This window comes from Pithys albifrons, chromosome Z (assembly GCF_047495875.1).
Source record: "Pithys albifrons albifrons isolate INPA30051 chromosome Z, PitAlb_v1, whole genome shotgun sequence".
NCBI lineage: Eukaryota > Metazoa > Chordata > Aves > Passeriformes > Thamnophilidae > Pithys > Pithys albifrons.
Genome location: NC_092497.1, coordinates 26,630,383 through 26,650,241, shown reverse-complemented (window position 1 = coordinate 26,650,241; position 19,859 = coordinate 26,630,383). Strand labels below are relative to the sequence as shown.

Genomic DNA, 19,859 nt, shown 5'->3' with positions numbered 1-19,859 from the left:
TAAAGAATTAATAAATTATTACTGCTGAGTTCAGAAGACTATGCTTGGACTTCTTTTCTTATTCAGTTATCAAGGAGCAGTTTTGCAACACTTCAAATTCAAATTTGCAGGGAGATGTCAAATGTGAATACCCAAGAACTTAATTTATTTATTGTCAATGTACAGCAGTGACAGAACTGAAACAGGAGCATATCAAAGTTTCTCCATAAGCTTCAATCATATAATCATAGAATCAACTGGGTTGGAAGAGACCTCCAAGATCATCAAGTCCAACCCTTAACGCAACCCCACTTTGATTACTAGATCATGGCACTCGGTGCCACGTCCAGTCTCACATTAAAAACCTCCAGCGTCGGAGAATCCACCACCTCTCTGGGCAGGCCATTCCAATGTCTGACCACTCTCTCTGTAAAGAACTTCCTGATATCCAATCTAAATCTCCCGTGGTAGAGTTTAAGCCCATGCCCTCTTGTCCTACTGTTGGTTGCCTGAGAGAAGAGACCAGCCCCCACCTGGCTAGAACTTCCCTTCAGGTAGTTCTAGACAGTGATGAGGTCACCTCTGAGCCTCCTCTTCTCCAGGCTAAACAACCCCAGCTCCCTCAGCCTCTCCCCATAGGGCTTGTGCTCCAGTCCCTTCTCCAGCCTTGTTGCTCTTCTCTGGACTTGCTCCAGCACCTCAATCTCTTTCCTGAACTGAGGGGCCCAGAACTGAACACAATACTCACGGTGTGGCCTCACCAATGCAGAGTACGGGGGAAGGGTCACTGCCCTGGTCCTGCTGGCCACACTATTTTTGATACAGGTCAGGATCCCATTGGCCTTCCAGGCCACTGTTGGCTCATGTTGAGCCTCCTGTCAATTAGTACTCCAAGGTCCCTTTCTGCCTGGCTGCTCTCCAGCCACTCTGTCCCCAGCCTGTAGCACTGCAGGGGGTTGTTGTGGCCAAAGTGCAGGACCCGGCACTTGGCCTTGTTAAACCTCATCCCATTGGAATCAGCCCATCTCTCCGGTCTATCAAGGCTGAGCAACAGTTCATGGCTTTCTAATTTCAATTTAGTATCTTTAGGGATGTATCTCTACCTCCCATCAGTGACTTACCTACACATTTCAGACTTTTAAACACGTAGCAGCTTTTTACAGCTTAACATAGATATTTATAGATATTTGAAAGCTGTTCTGCAGCTTCCCCTCAGTCAAGCTGCAGTGCTGCTGCAGGTCAGAGCCTTGCAGTGTCACAGTGACTGTGGGACAATGGCTTCTGGAGCAAAATGCATTACCACAGGAACTAACAGTGTGTGCTACACAATCCAAAGTGTCAGCATCACACAGAAAAATTTAGATGCCCTTGTGTGCTGCAAAGCATAGACCAAAGAACAAGGCAATCTAAAACAATTTAATAGGGACTGATATCTGGCATCAAGACTACTTAAGAAACTTTTCCAATGCTTGGGACAAAGATATCAACACAGGCAAAAGGAGGCCTCATTGCCACACTCCTACAAGCCTCACAATGAACTTGATAAGTAAAACCAAGGTCAAACAACACAGACCTATTCCCGTATCTCCTGTGCTACCCTCCATCTGCACTGTTGTTTCCACTTCAGCCAGTCTTATTTGTGAATGGGTACAGAGGGAAGTAGGCCAGAAGAACTGATATTAGGATGAAATGTAAAAAAAAATGAAAATATTAGGAAGCCACATTCTTCTTCCTTTTCAGACCTCAGCAACCACTGCTGAGGAAGCAAGTATGTTAAAAACCACACATTACTGAAACACATGAACTTCAGCAGAGGAAGCAGATGGAAAAATGGCAACAGACACTATTCCTGTTGCTCCCTCCTATATCACTTATCTGAAATTACACTATTGGAAAGTTTTTATTTTAAGAAAATTAGCAAGGCAATATTTATAATTAACATTCACTCATCAATATTATAACACCTACCATTTACAGAAATTGACAGTGACTAGTTGTCAGCAATCTAGTAGGCTGATTAAAAAAAAAGATTTATAAAGGCTGTAACATCAAACTACACTGAAGACTCTTTGCAGTATTTTGTTAGGCGCAAAAATAACCTATACAAACACCCAAACTACTTATTTCAGCAGCTCCACAAAGGTCGGCCAGAAAATAGGAACACCAAGTGTAAGGTACAAAACTACTTACTGATGGCAGAAATTTATACTTCTCATTGAATATCTACTTTAAAAGTTTGTTGCTTTGTTACCATGCTAATCAAAATGTTTCTGTACCATTCCCCCTCTGCAAATACTTTCCTATTCATTCTAAATTGTTGTACTACTTTTGGTCCAGATAGGTAACATGTTTGGAGTGATTTATTTGCATGTCTTTATGGGCATTATCTGCATATTAAATTCATCTTGGGGCAGGATTAGAGAGGTGTAGAAAGCAGTCCTGTCCTCACAGAATGCTACAGCTCTACTCACAATTGCTGAAAGCCTATGGACAAGTTAAAAGTGTAGTACCTTGTAGCGTGTAAACAAGTCAAAAATATGTTTCTCCATTGTTTTCTGCCTCTCAATACATTCTGCTAACATTGCTATGTCAGCTTTAGTGGAAAAGCTTTCTCAAGGAAATACTTCCTGCCAGAAAATCCTGCCTTTTGTGATCAGTTTCCCACATGTGGACCTGACTACGTGCAAAAAAACATGTGTAGAGACTGGGAAAGCATTATAAAAACCTGAAGATGAATTCAGAAGTTGGAGGAACAAGAGACAAGGAGAAACTAGGATGCCTTGCCTAGTCTTCTTCTGATCTCTCCTCTCAGCTCGTCTTACCTTCTTTCCAACACCATCTGCCTTGAAGGAGAGACTGCTTGTCAGCCTGGAGAGAGGGCATCGGCCTAGAGCGAGACTGCCTGGCAGCTTGAATAGTCTGTGACTGTCTGTGGAGGTATATCCTTTCTCTGAACTTTCCTCTTACAGGCTAAAATAAAGCACCCTCTTTTGCAGGTACACCAGAAGCCAGCCTGTCCGGTCCTGAGAGGAACTAACAGCATTTTGCATTTCAAAGACTCACCATCTTCTTGCAGCCAAGAGATAACATCGTGGCAGAAACAGAGAGAGCATCTGCATCCCCCCCCCCTTTCTCTCAGTTACATTGATAAGGCACTCAAGTAGTTTTTCATGGTGGTATCTTTTCTCTGCTTCTATAAATAATCTTAAGCATTTTTCCTAACTTTTCTTATTTTTCGTCTTTTCCTTTCGCATCTCTCTCGCAATCAATTAATAAAAATCAGTTTTTAGTATTTACAGATAAGTTGCTTGAGTTTTAATTTTGCTCAAGAGAATGATTCGAACTTGTAGTTCAATCTGCATCAAAATTAAGCAGATCTGAACGTCACATACCTTTCTGTATTCTCTCTTTCCTATTGATAACCTGAGCTCATTATTTCACAAACTGAAACTCTGATACTGGTTTCTGACCTGATTAATTAGTCAATTTCTTCTGCTCTAGCACCCGCTGCTAGTAAAATATTACTATGAGAAAGTTACCCCCATTAACATTTTTCGTCTTTTCTTAGCACAGCCAACTAAAATTACTCTCATAGATCAATATCTACAGAGTATTCCAACAAAAGCTTGTATTAAGTATTGTGAATACAAAATTTCTTCAGGCATTAATAGGTTGAAGGAACAGGTAGATGCACTTGGGTCTCAGTCTGAAAGCGATGCATTCCACTTACAGAACAAAGCACCAGGAACTGAGAATCTCTGGATGCTTATAATCAAGTTCGAGCTGAAATTTAAGGCTTCCTCTGGGTATGAAAAATGACCAAAATGGCCGAATGACCAACTTTAACACTTCATGCATAAGGTAACTGTTAGCTTTGCTTAGGTTAGGCAGGAAAAAAAGAACAGCATTTTATGTGGCTAGCAAGCATTTTCTGAAATTTCAGGCAGATGGTGTTTTAAGTTTTAATTTTTTTTTCAAGAAAAATATTCTGATGTGCCCTTATTAACTGCAAACAAAATCATGCTGTTTAAAGTTTGCTCTGCCATTTTCTATGTTAATTTATGAATTAGGATCCATATTCAGAAAATAATCACCTCAAAACTAAGTATCCCAGTTCCAGGTTAATTGTTTGCAAATGTACCAGTGTTTAATAAAGGTAATAAATCAACTGTGTTAGTACTTACTTTACATTTCCATAAATTTGACTTTATTAGCCTGCCAAATCCAGTGTTTTGGTTTTTTTTTACCATCTCAACTAGATCTACACTTAAAAAAATGCAATGTGAAATTTTGGCATATAAAGAATTGCACAAAATTAAAATTACTTAAAAGCTACACTATCTTTGACCCCAAGGTTGTCACGCCTCCTCCTCCCAGGCTAGCTAGGAAAAAAACGCTAAAAAAGCGAGGTAAGTTTTACATTCTTGATGTTTCTGTATAACCCTGTTCTAACCAGCTAACTCCTCTCCCAGAGCCTAATCAAGAGTGAAAACAATTAAACAGCCACTGGTCACTCCTTCAAGGCAGGCCCTGGATGCCTTTCACAGTCAACCATTGGAATTCATGCCTCCTGCTCTAGATAAAAACACCTTGTACATCATCACTTCAAAGTGAAAGAGAATCCACCTGCCTATTCCCTACATGCCAAACTTGTTGGATATCTAAATATCCCTCTGAAGACTTCCTTTTCCAGTCTGACACACCGAAGACAGGTATTGTAAGAAGTTCAGCAAGACTTAAAATAGCATTTCAGTTTGACAAACAAAAGGTTTTGAAAATCCAACACTTAAAACACTATCAACATATTTTGCTAAAGAGCCACAAAGTAATAATGAAAACATGTGGAATCTGTGTGCAAAAAATGAAAAGACAGAACCAAATGGCACAAACTTAAGTTGATGCAAAGTTTCTCATGAAGGATTGAGTTGTAAAATTCTCAGCGAGTTCTCAACTCAGGTGGTGGATTAACATTACAAGAAATCATTATCTGGATCTAAGAAGTTCAAGTAAATTCACTCAAAGTAAGTTTACTTATGCAGAAGTTTCTCACCACAAAGAGCAATTCTCTCCCCTCGTTTTCTCACAGCACTGACCAAACAACACGTAAACCAGTTTATCTAACCTTAGGTTAGAAATTCTAAACTCTATTTTCAAACCACAGGAGAGACCTGAAATCAGTCCTTCAAATTATTATTATAAGGATATTAACTTTCCAAAGGCATCAATACCTTGGTGCTCGAGTACTCTCACTGCTTTGACGCCAGAGAAACGCCCGCGCAATACATTCAATGAAACACTTAAGTAGAAGAATGGAGTCCTTTTCTCACTTGGTCACTGATAGTTTGACGGTAGTTCTAGAATATCCCTCCTCCAGTTCAGGGAGATGAATAAACACTTTAGAGGCTATACTTGAAACACTTACTGTGGTAAAGGTTCAGGAACCTCACTACAAGAAAGGGTGAATGCAACACTACAAATTCTAACAGTTTCTATGCTTGAACAGCAGCTGTTTAACATCTCTCAGCCATCGGCTACTCATTGGTGTTGCATGAAGTTTTTCTATGTTTGCTTATGCTCAAATTTAATACAAAATTAAATTTTAAATAACTGTTTGCTCTGCTATGAGCACAATGAAACAGTCAAAGTTTCAGTCTATTTTTCATACTGTGAAGATCAACAACCTTGTGACATGCTATATGAAGTCTCACAAACACACTTTTGTTAGCAAACAGCTTAAGCAGCCTACCAAAACTACCTACCCACTCAGTAAGCAACAAAGAACTTCAAAAACAAACAGAAAAGGTACTTTATATGGCAGTAGACTCATGTTAATAAAGATGACTGTTTGGCAAAGGAAATAATTTCCTCTCAATTTTATTCATGTGCCAGTTGAAGAATGTGGTTATCAAATGAAAACATTTTCTGTGCAGAAACAACAGCTTGTTAAGGAACTTTTGCTTGAGTTTTGGTAACCTGACCAGAAAGGTTTCTTCAGAAAATTCCAGAGTAAACAAAATTTCAGAGTAATACAAATCTGAACTTTCAAGTGAAATGGGGTATTCTGTCTCATAAAAGCCCATCTTCTCCTAATTTCAATCAAGTTTTTACATATAAAACTTAGACAAGTGGAAGTAAATTAAAGGATGGATGAAGAGTTAGTGAAAACTAAGGATCACTCAAGTGTCGTTCAAACACATTCGAATAAGAAATGGATCAACTCATGAGGCATTGAGTTCCCCACATCAACTTCCAGATTCCACACAAATATGTTTTTTCAGATCTTATCAAACTTATACTGGAAAAATATACTGTGTGATAGACGAAATTTATTAATTTGCTAAACTTAAATTGAAATTGTATTTGATGATTTTTATTTGAATGTAGAAGTGTATATATATGTTTAAAATCTGTTGAAACCCAGCGCGGGACAGTTTTTTTGCAGGAGCCACAAAGATAAGAAACCATGATTAAAAGGACAAAAGAATCGAAACTACAACCTTCCAGACCCCCACCGCAGGGGGTTGGGAGAAGCCTACCTCTGGCTCGGCTGCATTCCCGTAAACCCCCTCCTCCCTTCCCCCCCCTTCAGTCCATCCTGGTTTCAGTACTTCTCAGCCCGGCGTCTACCCCTTCTCCCCCCCCACTTTTTTCCCTTATCAAGCCTCCCCCACCCTCGGACGCGTGTTTCGCTACAGTGACCTTCCCCCCCCTTCCCAAGCCAGCAACTGGACAACCCCCCCCCCCCCCCCCCCGACCCTGTGCTCTGTCTCAATCCCGCGGGTCCCCCCCAAAATTTGGCAAAGCCCTTCTCCAAACCTTAGGCTACCCCTCCCGTCTCCCCAAACGATCCCCGCACCGGATCTGTGCAGCCCCACGCCAGCTAAAACACCCTCCACACCCCATAACCCCGCTCCCACCACAGTGCCGAAGTTTTGTCGCCAGCCGCCCCGCTGGGAATCAAATCCCGTAAGCCCAGCCGGGTTTTGCTAGCCTGCTGGTCCCCCGTTCCCCCCCTCCTTTTTTTCTCTCCCCCAGCCCCGTCCTGGTTTCTTCACCCAGCCGGCACCGCCGCCGGTGCTGACCCCAGCCCCAAGGCTGCTCGTGCCAGCCACCGGCTTTTGCCTGCCCGGCTCTGCCCGTGGCTGCCAAACCGTGCAGCGCCAAAGCTCCCTCCCGGGTCCCCGTCCCCCTCCCCACCTCGGTCCATCCCGGGACCCCCCCCGCCCTTCTCCCTTGGAACAGACGCTGCATCCACTCTCCCCATCCCGAGTTATCCACACTCCAGTTCACTGGTTTTTTTTAATAAACAAAATTTCGATCTCCTGCCAAGCCCACTACTGGTTCAGCATATGAGACAGGTCAGCCACCGCCTGGAGTGGCCACCGTGTCTGCGAAACCCTCCACGCTGCATCACCCCCGCGGCCGCATGAGGGTGAACCACCACCGCAGTGCCGTGACCAGACCCCTACGTGGAGTAGCCCAGTCATCTTAAAAACTCTATTACCGCCATCTTCAGCCAGCCGCATGGAAAGTCACGGGACCAGCCCAGCGGCCGCTGAACGGCAACTACTACGCAATACCTCAAGCGTACACAACGCAGAATGTTGCACCACACAACTGAGCATGCGCAGAAGGGACACAGTTTGCACAACTCTTGCGAAAGACATGAACTGCGTCTGCGCAAGGGGGCGTGGCCTACGCAAAAAAAGTGAATATAAACGAGGTTTTGGCCCAGGTCCAGCACGAACCTTTTGGGAGCTGGTCTCCTAGGTCGTCCAGTGTTCTGCCACGCTGCAAGCACTGTATTGCTCCTCTCTTGCCTTCACAAAGAGCTGAAATCACTGAGGCTGGGGCTAACTGAGCTGGACACTGATATCACTTATTAAAATCAATTTCTGTTTTTTTTTCCTTAATAAATAATGTTACTTATTTTTCCTTATTAAATAAAATAAATACTAATATTCTAGCCAACGTCTAGCTGCCTATAACATACTGTCTCTTAAATATTTTCCATACAAACTTCTCTATAAATTAGAGGGTATTGCACTAACCACTCAACAGAAATACAGAAGCAAGACATTTGCAAACACATTCTTTCAGAACCATTAATAATAACTGAAAACTGGAATGTAGACACTTCTGGTTTATGTTTAATTCTACCAAGAGCCTGCAGCACTTTTCCAAGGCTTCTGGTGATAAGATTACCAGATATTTTAGTAAAAACAGTTAGAAGGAACAGATGTACCTCCACACCTACAATATTTATCCCAGAAAGCTGCTACTGTATTATGAAGACAACAGAATACTGCACTGGAAAAACATGCTACTAACACTGAGATTTCATTTCAGAGTTTTAACTTGAGACTAAGCTATTGTTACAAGACTGCATTGTTTTGTTGCCTGCCTTGCCTTGTCTTGATCATGATATTTAGTTGCATAATACAAAAAGAATGCTTTTAAATAATGTAACTGCTTTAACATATTAAATGGTTTGATGGTTTATTTAGAAGTGAGATGCCGTAATATTTTCCTCTCCATTTAAGAACAAGAAGAACTGCTATTGCCTCAAATGCTGTAAACACTACAGAGTAAAAAGGAGTATGAAAGAAACAGAAAAATGTCAGATAGCCACGAAACTGCAAACTCCACATACTGAAAAAGCCGTAAGATTCACAACAGTCAAGTGTCGTTACATTAGGACAGCAAGATGCAAATGGAACCATTTCATGTCAGTTCACTGTAAGCAGAAGAATTTTATTACCACTTCCTACTTGTGGACATACTTTTCATCTGTTTATATAACATTCCAGAACACCCTCATTCTTTGAAAAATAAGCAGAAAAATAACTTCATTAAAACAATGAAAAAAGCTCTCATTAATCCTATCCCTATACTAACTCTAAATACTGAAAAAACATGGGTACTGGAATTAACTCAGAAACCCCTCATTCTACTCCTTTAAATGTAACGGCAGAGATCGGTACTATTCAGTTACTTATTTATTTATTTTCATAACTAGTAAATTCTTGCTAAGTGTCAAAGTTCAAGCTGTTCAAACAGTAAGCAATATTAAAAGAAGTCTTATTTTTTAAAATGGAAAAACCGCATAGTCAATCAGGCTTTTTCACAGAGGGAGATCACTCGTAGAATGCTTGTACTTGTGCTCCTCAGCACTAATTAATGATCTGAAAACAAGACTGAATAATATGACTTAAGGTTATCTTATCACTAATACCAGGCAGAAAAAGGAAAGGAAAGAGAGATGACATGATAGGGGCTGAGCACTAATGCAGAAAAAACCTCAGTGTTGAAAAATACATTTTTTTTAAGTAGCACAGAAAAACAACTCCAAATTAACACTTGAATGGCAAACTTTAAACTATTATTATTATGTAAGTCCCTATTATGAACTAGTGATTCCACAAAATCACAGCTCAGAACTGAGCAGCAGTTAAGGTAAGCCTCAGAAAGGGGAGAAAGACTGGAGGTTGTGCTGAGCAGAGTTTAAGACAGGATTTGGGGGCTTTTCCTCATTCATTCCTGCAGGATAGGAAGCAACAACGCAGATGGCATTTCTGCTAATCTGGACTCAGGTTAAGTTCTGCATTTCTCCAGCTAAATCATTCACCAAACCTAGTCTGAATTTTAGCCTAGGGCTATCAGGTTCCATGTCCCTCAAACCCACACCTAGAGACCCTCAAGCCTCTAAACCAGTTTGTGACATGCAAATTTTACAGATGCATAATCCAGTAACTTGTTTGGTGTATTCTTATGAGACGTCTCTCAGGTGTTGCACTAGGAACAAATTGCAATACTTTTGTCTCAAGAACAATCCATTGTTAACTTTGTATTTTTTCACTAGACTGCAAAAAAAAATCCTAGTTTTGCAACTGACTTTTTTATGTTTTAATGTAAGCTCTGCATAAAAGCGAAGGCAAGATGCCAAGCTATAAAGGTATGACTAGACTGAGAAGATTTTTTTTAGAGAACCATTATCAAAAGGCAGCACTTTAAACTTAAGAACATGTTCTGCTCACTGTAATGAAAGTCCAATAAGAGGTGAAACCATCTAATTACATGCAGTACTGACAAACAACACTTAAGAAGCTGAAGGTAAAAATTCATACCTACTTAGACATCTATTTTAATTTGTATCCCTTTTATGCCTGTATAACCCGGACTGAGAAGATGCATTGTGCTGCGTGTTGGAGTTAAACTACACCTTGGGACAGTGCCTGTCTTGTACCTGAAAACATAATGGATGTTTTGTATACTTTCTACCTGATCTAAAAGACTTGAAGGTCAGCTAGTTTTAAAATTAAATTAACTGAGTTCATTGGAATATATTAAGCAATAGATCAAGGAAGCTGAACCCAAACACTGATGAAGAGTAATGACTTAAGAGACAAGGAGACAAAAGCCAGTAATCAGATACAGTAAAAGCATTCAAATGATGAAAGAGAGGAGCCTAAAACAAGAATGGCAACCTAGGAGAACTGACTAACAAGGTTAGCATCTTGGACAGATAAGAACCAACTCAATAATCAGTGAGAGAGGATGGACAAAACAATGAAAGAGTCACTCAGATATAATGCAAGCTTTTCTTGTTTCAAGCCAGGGAGATCAAGAAAGGCTCAGAGTTGTTAGCTCCCAGTTCTCTAAAGTCTTATCTATTAAGAACAAGCAAACCAATTCCTTTGAAACATATTTAACACACAGCTTCAATCTTGCATCTTTTAGGTGTCATAAATACCTTGAGCACTTTAATGACTGTACAGGGCAGCACAACATTTTATCTAAAGAGGGAGCGAGAAAGGAAATCAGAGAACAAAAACCAACATACCTTGTGTTGTTCTATTGCATCTACCCACTGCTGTCTGTGGTCTGGGTCCTGAGCTCGGAGGTACCAAACACTATCGTTCACGCTAATGTCAAACCTGCATTCATCAAAGTCGTGGGGCTGTGACAGAAAAGAGTGTAAGAGTAGATAAAATTAGCAGCATGATCAATATTATCTCACAGAATATTTGACACTCAAATACTATTTAGAAAATCTGGTCTACATTGTCTCGAATTCATCCTAGATTCTAAATTCCGTTTTAAGAAGCTGTCTAAAATAATGAACATACACTTCTCATAATGAGAAATTCTGGTCTTCTGAAATAGAAAAGCCTGTTTAGTACATTCTTATTAAATTAAAAATTCATTAATAAGTTCTGCACCTAAATAAGTTTCATCTTTTCAAATACTTGGAAAGAAATCCTTTAGCAAAATACCTACTAGATAGGAAAATACACAAACATACATATATATATATATATACACACACACACTGTTTTAATTTCAAAGCAGGACAAAAACTCCATAACATTACTGCTATCAGTATTTATCTTAGATGAAATACATACACCACAGCAGAAGGAGGTCTCTTCCAGCCCAGTTCATTCTATGATTCTATGAAATGCACCAGGACAGAACCATAAAAGCAGACTATAGCTAATTGACAAGTCAGACCAGGAATTTAAGGAAGCCTCTGCCTCAACCGTTTTGACTAGGTATATTTCACAGATAAAGGAGAGCCAAATACAATCTTTTCAAACATCTCTACTCAACTGCATCTAAATTTCAGTTCACGTCTTAAGTACTAATAAGATTTTACCAGTGTTACAATGAAGCTGGTAAGAAAACCACAGGGAAAGAAAACAATGATCTATTTCTGTCCTGTATCCTAACACTGTCAGTTTGAAGTTACTCCTTAGCAAACATCCAACTTAGCCCCATGTTCCCCACACCTTTCACCCTCTAAAATTATTCTTAAAAAAACATAACACAGGTTTAGCTGAACACCTTTTTGAATTTGACTGCAAATTGAAAATACACATGAAAATAACTGTAGGAGGCTAACAGGCCCCAGGACAGAGGCTACTGACTTGATCTGAAGGACCACAAATATTGACACTAGATGCTAAAGACAAGACTCACATGTTGGTCATATCCTTCACAACATATGAACCACTCACAGTGTGTTCATCTTGCAAACTAAAGCACTGGGGATCACTCGTGTAACACTCCACAGAAGAAAACCTAGAAGCAAGTCTCATTTGTTGTCATGTACTCCACTACAGTGTCAGTGAGAATCTTTTTCAAAGAATTTGAAAATCAGAAGCCACTTACACATAAATTATCTTTATTTTTTCTAAATATAATAAGGAAGAAGAAAAGCAGAACAGAATTCAAACTGCCAAACAAAAAAATGAGCTTAAAGAGTTTACAAAAGTACACTAAGCTGCACTTTGTTTTTTTTAAAGCTTCACGTATTTGGTCAAGCATCTGAACCTAAGTTTAATTTAAAGAAATCTAAACTTTCCACGGCAAAAATCTCCAGCAACTGCAAAAAACCAACAATCAAGTCAAACAACTGCAGCTACTAATTACCTAGTACCTGACCATTTCAAGTTAATTCTATTCAAACTTTCAAAACTGGTACTATACACTGCTTTGGTTTCACCAAACTAGATGACACAAGGGTGTGAGAAGGGACTTGTGATGGTTTCACCCTGGCTGGATGCCAGGTCCCACCAAAGCCTGTCTTTCCCCTCCTCAGCAGGACAGGAAAGGGAATATGATGAAGGCTCATGAATTGAGATAAGCACAGGGAGAGGTTACTGACCAATTACTGTCATACACAAAACAGACTCAACACAGGGAAAATAGTTTAATTTATTACCAATCAAATCAGAGCAGGATAGCAAGAAAACTAAAGGCACCTTCCTCCCACTCCTCCTTAAAAGGCTCAATTTCAATACCTATTTTCTCTACCTCCTCCACTGAGCACTGCAGGGCAATAGAGAATGGGGGTCACAATCTGTACGAATGTTGTCTCTGCCACTCCTTCCTCATGCTCTTTCCCTGCTCCAGTACGGGGTCCCTGCCAGGGGACACAGACCTTTATGAGCTTGTCTGGTCCTTCTCAACAGCTGCAGCTCTTCAAAAAATGGTCCATCAGAAAGCTCCACCAGGTCCTTTCCATGGGTCATGGTTCTATAGGAACAGGCTCCTCCAGCACAGGCCTCCCACAGGGTCATAAGTCCTGCCAGCAAACCAGCTATAGGATGGATTTCTTTCTCCACAGGGCCACAGGTCCTGCCAGGAGCCAGCTCTAGCACAGGTTTCCCACAGGGTTGTAGCCTCAGGATTGTGGCCTGGGGCCCTCCATGGGCTGCAGGTGGGTATCTGCTCCACCATGGACCCTCATGGGCTTCCCCATAGGCTGCAGGAGAATTTGCTCCAGCACCTGGACCATTTCCTCCTTCCTCACTGACCTCAGTGTCTGCAGAGCTGTGGCTCTCACATATTCTCACTTCTCTCTCCCAACCCCTGTTGCACAGTAGTTTATACCATTTCTAAATATGCTTTCATAGAGGCACTGCAGTATCATTGCTTATCAGCTCAGCCTTGGCCACCAGCAGGTCCATCTTGGAGCCAGAGAGAAGTGGCTCTGAGATACGGAGGCCACTTCTGCAGCTTCACACAGAAGCCACCTCTGTAGCCCCTGCTACCAAAACCACTGGGTTTATGTGCAACAAGTCTTCTAGTCCAGATCCCTCTTCTTCAAACTGTATTTGCTAAATTATTATTACTATATATTAAAAAGACGTTCATCTGCTTTAGAGTAGCAAACTTGCCATGGCAACGTGCCAGGATATTATGCCTGTCCCCAGCCACTTCTCTGACAGACCCTCCTTTAGCCATGTGGTGGGAGACATGCAACAATGAAAGAGAGATGGCCCCAACAACCACCCAAAAAGCAAGTGTTGAAAGATTCGTTATCTAAGCTTTTCCTGCTATGATGGCATTCCTCAGCTTGATCTCTGACTCTCTGCGGTCCTTTAGGAGGAGTTATAAGCAATTACATTGCATGTGATTAGAAAGCCTTCTCAAAATTCATCTTAAAAGCCTGCACCACTACTGATTCCACACTTCCATACAGTGCACTTACTTCAGTGCACAACCATCCTTGCTTCCCCCATCTCTAACTTAAGTATCTTCTAATTCAATTTAAGACCCTTGCCTCTCCTGTGTTTTTCAAAGGCAGGTTTTTGTACTCTCTCTGTCCATAGCAACTTTTAATGTATTTGAAAATCTGTGCCTTGTTGCCAAGGCAGGGAAAGAAAATGTTTTCCCTGAGGTCTAGTTAAAACTTTTAAACACCTTCCTGGGCCATTTACTGCATGCAGATTTCTGCATTACCTGTAGTTAACAGACTAGGCCATCTACAGATACAGATCTGGAACTGATCAGCTGGTCAAAGGAGGTGATTGTCCTGCCCTGCACTGGTGTGGCCTCACCTTGAGTCCTGTGTGCAGTTTTGGGCACCACAATATAAAAAAAGACCTTAAGCTGCCAGAGGGCATCCAAAGGAAGGCCACAAGGATGGTGAAGGGTCTGGAGGGGAAGCCGTACCAGGAGAGGCTGAGGTCCCTTGGTTTGTTCAGCCAGAAGAAGAGGAAACCAAAGGGAGACCTCATAGCAGTTTACAACTCCCTTGTGAGGGGAAGCAGAAAGGGTAGGCACTGATCTCTTCACTCTCATGACCACTGACTGGACTTGAGGGAATGGCCTGAAGCTGAGTCAGGGGAGGTTTAAGCTGGATATCAGGAAAAAGTTTTTACCCCAAATGTGGTTGGGCACTGGAACAGACTCCCCGGGACAGGCACCAAAACCTTCAGGGTTCAAGAAGCATGTGGACAATGCACTCAGGCACATGGTGTGGTCCTGGGGTGTCCTGTGCAGGGCCAGGAATTGGACTTACTCAACTCACTGTGCAGTTACCATATTACTACACACCCAGCTGATCAGGTGGTCCTGTAAGACCACCTTACTCAAAAAATAACCCCCAATAATGCTAAATATGCTTTAAAAAGAAGTTAGGCAGGCGATGCATGATTTGCTCTTGACAGGTGTGTGTTACCTATTTAACATCCCACAGTACTCATTAGTTGCCTATTTTCCATATTTTGGGCAAATAAAATCAGACCCATTGTTTCTCTTTTTCCTTTGATTTTTTTTTGAAGACATGCTTCCCTGCAAGAATCATTAAATGAACATGAAAGACAAATAAAACACCTGGACCACATGTGACCTGTTCTTTTCTTAACACAGAGCAAATCATGTTGTTGTTGCCAGTTAAACCTCTTCTCAACCAGTAATGAGTTCACATTTAATTTTCATTGATAATTTGTAACCTTTTGGTATCATCTGTTACATTCTCCTCCCTACTGAGCTATACACAAACTTCCTTGGTTTCCCTTCTGCTATAAATGCTTTTATTGTTTCATGTAGCTGCATCTAGTAGAGACCACAAAGTGTCACTCACAACTTCTCAGGTCTGTCCTTTTTCCTTTTAACATCCTCCTCAGACTAGTTTGATCCTATGTTTCACACTTGTCAGAAGTTTTTCCTATTTTATGTCGCTTCACTTTCTTCCTATAGAGCTCAGCTCACTTCATTTAGATCTCCTTTTTTCTGAGGTTCACTGTTCACTTTGTCCCTTATGCTCAGAAGCTGTTATAAAATGATATAGTTCTTAGACAGCCACCTGGCAGGGTCCTGGTGGATATACAGGGATTTTCATCTGTAACAAATTAAGGACATGGGCTGGGGCCAGGATATGTCCCAGTGGCCAAGACAAGGCAACACGAAGGAATGTTTCAGCTATGCAGGGAAGCAGGAAGCAAATAGGAGTTACTATCTATCCTCAGGACTTAAAGCGCATTGGAGAACCTCAGCTGCTTTTTCCCACTCCACAGGAGTCTCAAGCAGCATACACATATAAATTGAGAGGGCACTGGGGAATCAACAAGCCACTGTGAATGGGAGCACCTGAAAACATTTATACCATTTTGAAAGCTGCTTTTGGACAGACTTAAGAGTCTGTGGCAGAGGCAGTCTCCGTGTGCACCAAGGGCTCCTTCTAGAGCCAGCATGAAGAAAACCAAACAACCAAAGACCAGCTAAACCATAATTCTGTGCAAGAATGTGCTGCAAGAAAGAGGCCTCCAGCATTGTCAAACACCCTTTCTGCACGTATCCTAATCCTTCTTCCAAGGCACCTGCAGAAAATCCTGAAGAAACAGAGGCAATTGTAAGTATTCAAGTGTCCCAGACCTTTGTATCCAAAGCCAATGGATACCAGCTCTTAAATTCCAAACAAGCAAGAACAGTTTACATCAGGAACCACTCACCTGGCTACAGTTACTGAGGAAGTCCGTAGCCAGCACAGGTCTCATGAGTCACAGCTGACTGCACTGCCATAAAATCCTGCCTGCTGCACAGCTGTCAAGCCTGATGTATTCATGAAACAAGCCCCCGAGCAGTATCTGCTTGTAAAATACTGGTTTGGGTGCTTAAGGCAAATCACACAGGAACACTTCAGTGTTTTTGTGTACTTCATAACCTGCAAGAGTACTCTGTGGGAGAGGAAAAAACCCAACAAACCACACTGAATGAAGAAATTTTCCCTTGGTCTCTAACAACTCTAAATGGTATTAATGGCATTTCTCCTTTTCTCGATGGAGGAAAGCCAGGATGGTTCACAGCAGATACAACTCAAGTGTGCATATCACAGTTATTGAAGTGGGATTCTGCCACTATTCCCACTGCAAAACTAAAACTCATCTAAGCTAAAATTTTTAAATTTTGGAGGTTTTTCTATCAAGAGAAGACTAAGCAGGGAACTAGGACAGAAGACAAACAATAAAGGCCTACAGGAAATACAAACTACAATTCTTTAATTCTCTCTCAGATGCAAATGCCACTAGCATAAACTCAACAGAGGTTGTCATGTAGCTAGGCTGGATGACAGCCCTTGTTGAATTTATGCTAGTGACAGTTCTGAGTTATAAAAACCCAATATCATACACTGCTGTGAAGGTAACTGCAGTTTACAAATACACCAGTGGTATACACTGCAAAGACATACATTAACTGAGTGAAGATAAGCATTGCATCTACCTAGTTCAGTAGTAAAAAACCTATTTATCCCTGAACTTTAAACCTAGCAACTTTTTGGTTTGTTTTTGTTTTTTTTTTTGTTGGTTTGGTTTTTTCTTTTGTGATGGCAACAAGTAATTCTTTCCATAGAAGAACTAAGAGAAACTTAGTATAGCTGCAGCCTATTCAACTGCTGAGTACAATTCCTGAATTTATAAATTCCACTCACATATAAGCCAGATTCCATAAAATCTTTAATGCTAGTTCTCATTCATCCTGCTAGAATACCACATTTCCTTTTGTGCAGACTGAGTTATCACAGACATAAAATCTTGTAAGAGAACAACATTCATAAAAGAGTAATTTTACAATGAAAGTAAATATTAAGTACTACCTGTTTTATTCCCTCTAAAAAAAAATTTGCAAAACTCTTGAGAAATCATTAATTTGGAAAAGGCATTTTGTGAAGTGATATATTTTCATTTACTTAATTAGTTTTTACAAAACTGTCTTAAGGGAAAAAGCTGGAATGACTTGAATTCCTCTGACACGGAAGAATGATTATGAGCTTTCAATCATTATCAAAGACTTTAGTAGTAGCTTTAAACTAAAACACAAAACCTGATATTTTCTTCTGCTGCTCTTAATACAACTCAAAGCAAGTTGACAGAACTTCACATTCTTTCTTCCAGGTAGTTTAAGGAAGGTGTCAGTCAAAAGTTACTTAACTGAAAACAAGAAAACAAACTTAAGTTTTGCTAATCCAACTTCAGTTTTTCTTAAAGAAATGGCCTACACATTTATGCCTTATATGAGAATACCTAAAGCTATTAAAAATGCTAATACTCAGCTTTTAAAAGACAAAAAATGCCTCATGTAATTAAAAATACCTTATCCAAGCAGAACTGTTTTAAGGTTATTCTTCCTATATAAATGTAAAGTCTTTGGCATATATTTCACTGATGCAAGTGCTGTAACCCACGCTTACAGACTCACAGGGTTTTTTGCATGTAGCATGTGCAAAGGGACAAACCAATCACTTCCACTTACAATATAAGTTGGTACTTTCTGCCCTTTGCTTCTTCTGACAGGAAAGTATTGAAACACTAGTTTGCAACTGTGATGTCTATCTGCAAGCAACTGCACATTAATAAGCCTGAAAAACCTTTAAAGATAGCAGACTTCACCAACTACAACTTAAATACCTCTTACAAAACTGGACATGAAAAGTTGCACTGTGGAAGGTGAGATGCAAGCCAAACTATCACAGCCCACACTTCCCAGGCCAAGAGAGCTGAACACACAATCTTTCCCATGTGAACGATGTCACTGTCCTACAGTGCAAGGTACAATTTATCTACTTGTTAAATTTTTCCACCATTCCCATGGAATGCAGGAAAAAGTGTCCCTTTTCCACCATTCTTCAACTTCCTGAAATCCTCCAGTTACAAGATACCTGAACAAACTACTTCCTACAAAAAAAAAAAAAAAAAAAGAAAAAACAAAAAGCCCAAACCAAAACAAAAAGGTTCAGTGCAGTTACCACAAAATCTACAGGTCTGTTCATTTGTTGTCATAGCTCATTCAATAGGTTCTGTACATGGATGCATTCACTCAAATGCCAAAACCACTTCTATCCTCTCTAGTTTCCAACAGGAAATCCAAGAGATCATTCCTGGATAACATGGATAGGACTAGAAAGGACAGAGGGCACAAGCAATTACCAGAATACAACAAACAGCATCTATAGCATGGCATTACTATCCTATGTTGAAAAGAGAAAATCATCTTATATGATCAGTTCTAGAAGTACAATGCTGAGCACCTTACAGAGCAGCTTATCTGAGGCAATAGAAGAAGGGAAAGCAATGCCATGTAGCAGTAACAAGATTAAATAAAGAAAAAAAATGTTTTGACTCCATGATTTTCAGTCAGCAGCATGTATCAATAAAAGAAAAACATGGCAGTTAATTGAGAACTAAGGCTAAAACCAAAGTGGGCATTTTGACTGTGGGAGAAAATGAAAAAAGGAACCTATTTGATGGCAGGAAAGTTATATGAACACTTTCTATACATACTTAGGTTGAAGTGTTAACAAAAGCACAAAGATAAAGAGCTTACTTTAAGGTTTGTGCTGTGTGATTGAAGGATTTAGTTTTAAAAGTGAATAAGAAAACTGTATTTCAGCTCCCATGTAAAACCAGTTTGGAATTGGCAAAGGCTGTGATTAGTTAACCAGAAAAAAAACAAATTGAAATCTCAGCCAAGTTTCAAAAAGTGCACATCATAAAACAATTTTGAGAGCAGCCATGACAGATCCAAACTGTGAAGAAATTATGTCCCCTGCCTACAAATTGTAAAACAGTTGAAAACATGAAAATTTACCAAAAAAATTGAACAGAAAGATAGTGAAATGAAACACCACTGGGATGATTTTAAAGTTGTATTCTATATGATGAATAGTACTTAAAATGTAAAAATCCTATCAGCTTAACCAAAATACGTGTTTGACCAAATAATATTATGCTTGGTTAGAATTTTAGCAGACAAGACAGGTCAACAAAACCCTGTCTTTCATGGCGTATGAAATACTAAGGAGAAGTATTTCTCAAGTTAGTGTATTTCTCTCTGGAGTCACTGAAAAGCTGATGGATCAAGATAAGGTCAGGGAGATTCCTTACCTCCTGCTAACATGGTCAAACAGATCTGACTTGGTGACAATTGATTTAATTTTGGCCAGTTAAGAGTTGGATGGTGAGAAACAAGACAAAACTAAAAATGCAGGCATGGGGAGGACGGGGAAGGAGGACTGTGGTCAGTGGGTAACACTAACTTTGCCACTCCCTCCTCACACTCTTCACCTGCTCCAGCCAGGATTTTCTCCATCA

The 19,859-nt window shown here is 40.4% G+C and overlaps 1 protein-coding gene across 3 annotated transcripts in view; it reads right to left on the bottom strand.

Annotated features, from left to right (window-relative positions):
- Positions 1-19,859, bottom strand: part of CERT1 (ceramide transporter 1) — a 78,389-nt gene that overhangs the window by 41,687 nt on the left and 16,843 nt on the right. For all 3 annotated transcript variants that reach the window (XM_071580532.1, XM_071580531.1, XM_071580533.1), the window contains exon 3: positions 10,823-10,939. In XM_071580532.1, coding sequence (XP_071436633.1) covers positions 10,823-10,939 — 117 coding nt within the window. The remainder of the gene's footprint in view (positions 1-10,822; positions 10,940-19,859) is intronic.